Genomic DNA, 4,997 nt, shown 5'->3' with positions numbered 1-4,997 from the left:
AAATTATTTAATTTTTCTCCCCAACCATTATTTTCTGAACACCCTCTTACCTGTCTGCCTTTAAGTAGTCAGTAAAACCTTGGGTGAGTGATAAGAACTAGAAGTGAGCTAGTCACTTGATAGAAACGACGGCTAATTTATGTATTAATGAATGGAAGGATTTGTAATAAAAATAGGTAAAGATTAATCGGATCCTATAAAATTACCCAGCTTGGATAAAGAGGGAATTCTGTGGGGCCATATGATTTGTAGATTCATAGAGGAGAAAGCCGCAAAAGACGATTATATAAATCAGTGTTACAAGCCTCTCCGTGACCACTTCACTTTCTCAGATTCTCAAAGACGCTTCACGAACAAGTTTGAAGCAATCTCCATCCATATCATGGCTAGACCCCAACAACGCTATCGAGGTGTCCGCCAGAGGCACTGGGGCTCTTGGGTTTCTGAAATTCGCCACCCTCTTTTGTAATACTCTCTCTCTCTTGTTCTTTTTAATTAATTTCACTTATAATAAGCTCCCTTGGTTATTTTAATGTTGCATACTAATTAACATTGTTGTTGTTTTGTTTGTGTTCACAGGAAGACTAGAATATGGCTGGGAACGTTTGAAACCGCAGAGGATGCAGCTAGAGCGTACGATGAAGCGGCAAGGTTGATGTGTGGGCCAAAAGCACGCACCAATTTCCCTTACAATCCCAATGAGCCACTTTCATCTTCATCGAAGCTCCTCTCTGCTACTCTGACTGCGAAGCTACACAAGTGTCACATGGCCTCTCTTTCCCTTCAAATGAGCAAGCAGAAACAATCTCAGACAGAGCCTCATCAAGGATCATCCAGCGACTCAGGCAATGCCATTGCGGGAACAAGTTCAGACAACACCGGCTTTAGATGGCCAGAAGAGGAAGCACAAGTTGAAGTGCCACCAGCACAACAGCAACAATTTCAGCCAGTTCTTCAAGATGATCACATTGAACAGATGATACAGGAGCTGCTTGATTATGGCTCAATGGAGCTTAGTTTTGTTGACTCAGCCTAAGCTCTATATTATAAATTAACAATGCAGACCCCTTTTCAGGGAGAGGGATTCTACTATTTACTAATGCGCCATGTAATAAAATATAGCGAGCTTTAGACCTTAGTACCATAGGATAGGAGAGTTTCACCATGAGTTTCAATTAATGGTCAAGCATGTGGAACCAGAATGTAATCAATCATACAAAAAACAACGCATGCATATATGGTGTGGACTATATTATAGTAGATACCATTAGTAACATCAAAAGACTACAAATTTCCAACTTCTATTTTTGTTTATATCTGAATCTGAGCAATACTCATAGGTACCCAAAATTCTTCAAAAGTCCATTATAGATGTGGGACCCATGTCTGTCTTAGACGTTATATTTATGTCTTTATTATAAACTATATGGATTATGTGGCAAAGAAAGACATCATGAAAAATGGGGCTAATCATCTTATTAGTAGTCAAATTCATCTTTGTTAACAAAACTAAAACCATTGAATTATGAAGGTAAAGACGAATCATTCACAAAGGGTTAACGCATTGTTGTAAGAAAGCCACCATCTTGGCAGTAGCAGGCGCTGGAGTCGATAGTAACAATCACCTCGAACCATGATTAGAAGAGAAGAGAGTGATGGAAACAGAGCAAGCAACATTTTTTTTTCCCATCAAACTCTGTCCAAACATAAAGTCAATCCTTTGGTGTATATCGAAGAAATGTCTACAAATACTGCCAAATATGAATGACAAAAGATGCCAATTTGAAGTGACCAAGATGGGCATTACTTCTTTAACAATAAACATTCTTATTGTTTTCCCATTTGCTTTTTCTAGTTGATAGCATACCGGACGACCTTTTTCTATTCTCTTTTGAAGTATCCTTCCATACCCGATCCTTTGTTTTCTGCAAAAGCACAACTTTTGACCCACATACTCGTCTTTTTTACTAATCGCAAGACATATCCATTCACAATCCACATACACAATTCCTTTTAATTTTTTTCCGGATTTCATGAAGCCCCTTGTTATATTCTCTTTTTCATTTTTCTGATATAAAAATGGAGAAATTACATTCGCTCCTCCTAAAGGGTCTTAAAGGAAGTAAATGGGTTTAACTTAGTTGATTGAGAAGTGTAGGTGAATTATTATAAAATGTTTTGAGTTTGATTCCCATGAAAAAAAAAGTGTTATTAAAAAAACACTTGACTCTCTTATATATTTTATAATGTAGTAAACATTGTATTATTTTATCTAAAAGAATGCTAGTGACAGTGTTAGAGATAATTCGGATAAAATTCCTTTTTTATTTAAAAATAAATGATTATTTTGATTTTAAATGTGTAACTCGATAATAATTTAGTAAGTGAACAAATAATTGATCCTTAAACTTTAAGGTCTAATGTTAAATTAGTTCTAAAAATATATAACTTAATTTTTAATTGAATATTCAACATTATAACTTAATTAATAACATAATGATTCGATAAGTTTAATCACACTTTTACACATTTAGGAATTAAATAAAAAAAATTGTTCTATCAAACACTAGGATACCCAAATAATTGTTTATCCTTCGGTTAATAAAGTGTCACACCTCTTTCTTTAATGTTTCTCTAAGTGCTTTCCAAAAACTAAAGTTGTTAGTGCAATTTAAAAAGACATCAAGTGAAGTAAGTACAACTAATGCTATTAAAATTTTATTTCAAATATATTATAATTTTTTTGCAATATTTATGTGTCCACAATTCACAAAAACTATAAAATAAATTCTCTTTTTTTTTTACGCACATATCTTACAAACAAGATAATCTTATTCGAAATACAATTCAGCATTAAATATAATTTATGATTTCATAAGGTCTAATTTCTTTAGCTAAAGTGACTAGATCCAAAAAAAATAAAGAAAATACACGCCTTTAACAACGTGAAGTTGTGGATTGAGCTTTTCAAAATATTGCAGTCACTTCAATTGCAAAAAAAGTAACTAGTTAACTAAGTAAAAAAAATGAGGTTATAAAACTACAATCTCTCAATCTGCTCTATCGTCTCATCAAATCTCAAAATAAGGATTGATTCATATGGTTTACTCTCTTTCTTACCATTATTTTCATGTAAAATATTAAAATTTCAATGTATTGCGAGAACATTTCTCTTGTTGATACAATAGCCCAGAGTTAAAAGTCCACATGATGCAAACGAATCAATACAGAATGTCTTTCACATTTTCTTTTATCACTTAATTTTTTTTCAGAAGAAAAAAACAAATTGGTAGCCTTATCTGTCACTTTTGTGATGCAATTAATTCTTCATCCGGCAACTTTAAGCATGTGCATGGAGACTGTCTTCCATGCTTACAATCAAGACAATGTTTGTTTCCAACAACGCGGACCAGTATGTCCCTTGAAATTGCAATCATGCCAAAGTCATAATATGATTGTTCTGATTGCAGAGGAATAGTACAGACACCAGAGAAAATAGTGTCAAACACTGAAGGTAGTGATTATACATTGAGATAAAATGTAATGCACATTTTCTAGCCATATGAGATCATCTTATACCTTCTTTTTTTTTTAAGTACAAATGCATAATTTGCCAGATTTATCAAGTACGAAATTACAACATGAAGCTACAAAACCAAAACAACCAGGGAGGGGGTAAAACAGTAAAAATATTGAGCTCTAGCACTTTGGAAACCCATACTAAGTTTGTCAATGTAATTATGTAAACAAAAATGGGTTTACTGTTTTTTGCGTCTGTTAGTGGGCTCTTTTTGCATGCTCACGGGGTGAAAAGAATGGCTGTTATAATCTTAAAATGTTCTGCTTCATCATTTTTTACTACCATGTTGATCTAACTTTCGTAAATTTAAATCTTTGTAAAGGTGGGTGGTACAAAAAACACCACTATTATAACCTCATGCCTAATGATTATTCATCTATCTGGTAATTGATTTTGTCTCCCACAACCGTTTAAAGCACAAATTTGATAATCTTAAGGACATGACTATGAAAAATATATTTTCGGTGTAGCTGAATCATAATCTCTTTCTTTGATGGGATGTTTCGCCTTAACCAGCCCCTCCCTCATCTCTTCCCCAAAATAAAAGGAGGATACCATAAATCAAGGTCATATCATATCTCGGTCTAAGCTAGTTAAGATGCCAAGCAATAGGCCCTCAATCAATTTGGCCTGAATTATATAAGAGGGGGGAGCTCTACTTGGAACAACATAACTGATAGTGACAAATGGAAAAATTGGGACAAATTTGAAACTATGCTAGTTAAAACTGCGAGAGTCAAATTAATGATGAGTACACCTGGAATCAAATGTTTTAGTCATTTGGAATTAATTAAGATCCGCAAAAAAAAAATAAAAAAAAATAAACCATGTGAGTCGTGCAAAAAATTACCTAAAGACAAGCTTATTTCTATGTGAACAAACTACCCTACGTACAGATCTAGCTCTACTCCAATTTTTGGTTCAATGGAACCGAACTTGTTGAGCTCATTATGGATACATTTATGTCACCCCTTTTGTTTTTACTTGTAAACTAGATTTGAACACCATTTTAATATTGTCCAAGAAAGGAAAGCCCCAAATTCAAACTAGCTATTAGTGCAATATGTTTTCTGAAAAACATGGTGTTAAAATAAAAACTTAATTTTACTTGGGCCAGAAAGTGAGTCCAAGGGGTTTGGGCCAAGTTTCTATATATTATTGGATTGGGCCTAGCTAGGTCCATGAATGCGATATGATTTGACCACGTAATGCACGTTCTGTATGTGAATTGTAGATTAGAAAACTCCACTGGTATAATAGTAGGACTAAGAATAGACAAGATAAGAAAATTCATACCCGTCTAAATTTATTTCGACTTTGATGAATAATATCTTAATTGATCGAATATGAGTTCGGATTAAGGAGTCAATATCCATTTTCACTCTGTCCTATTGTCATGTCTAACGATGAATTAGAT

General features: G+C 33.8%; 1 protein-coding gene across 1 annotated transcript; it reads left to right on the top strand.

The window, feature by feature from the left end:
- The first annotated feature begins 297 nt into the window (after nucleotides 1-297).
- LOC114375612 (ethylene-responsive transcription factor ERF003-like) lies at nucleotides 298-1,316 on the top strand. Its single transcript, XM_028333442.1, has 2 exons — nucleotides 298-465; nucleotides 580-1,316. Exons 1-2 carry the CDS (start codon nucleotides 383-385, stop codon nucleotides 1,034-1,036), a joined length of 540 nt encoding a protein of 179 aa, XP_028189243.1. The 5' UTR covers nucleotides 298-382; the 3' UTR covers nucleotides 1,037-1,316.
- Nucleotides 1,317-4,997: the final 3,681 nt, after the last annotated feature.

This window comes from Glycine soja, chromosome 11 (assembly GCF_004193775.1).
Source record: "Glycine soja cultivar W05 chromosome 11, ASM419377v2, whole genome shotgun sequence".
NCBI classification, from domain to species: Eukaryota; Viridiplantae; Streptophyta; class Magnoliopsida; order Fabales; family Fabaceae; genus Glycine; species Glycine soja.
Note: the sequence above shows the minus strand (reverse complement) of the source record. Positions and strands in the feature narration are given on the sequence as shown.

Excerpts from the sequence above, each read along its gene's own strand:
- LOC114375612 (XM_028333442.1), top strand. The coding sequence starts at position 383 with ATGGCTAGACCCCAACAACGCTATCGAGGTGTCCGCCAGAGGCACTGG. Across the intron at positions 466-579 it reads GAAATTCGCCACCCTCTTTT|GAAGACTAGAATATGGCTGG; the intron begins GTAATACTCTCT and ends TTGTGTTCACAG.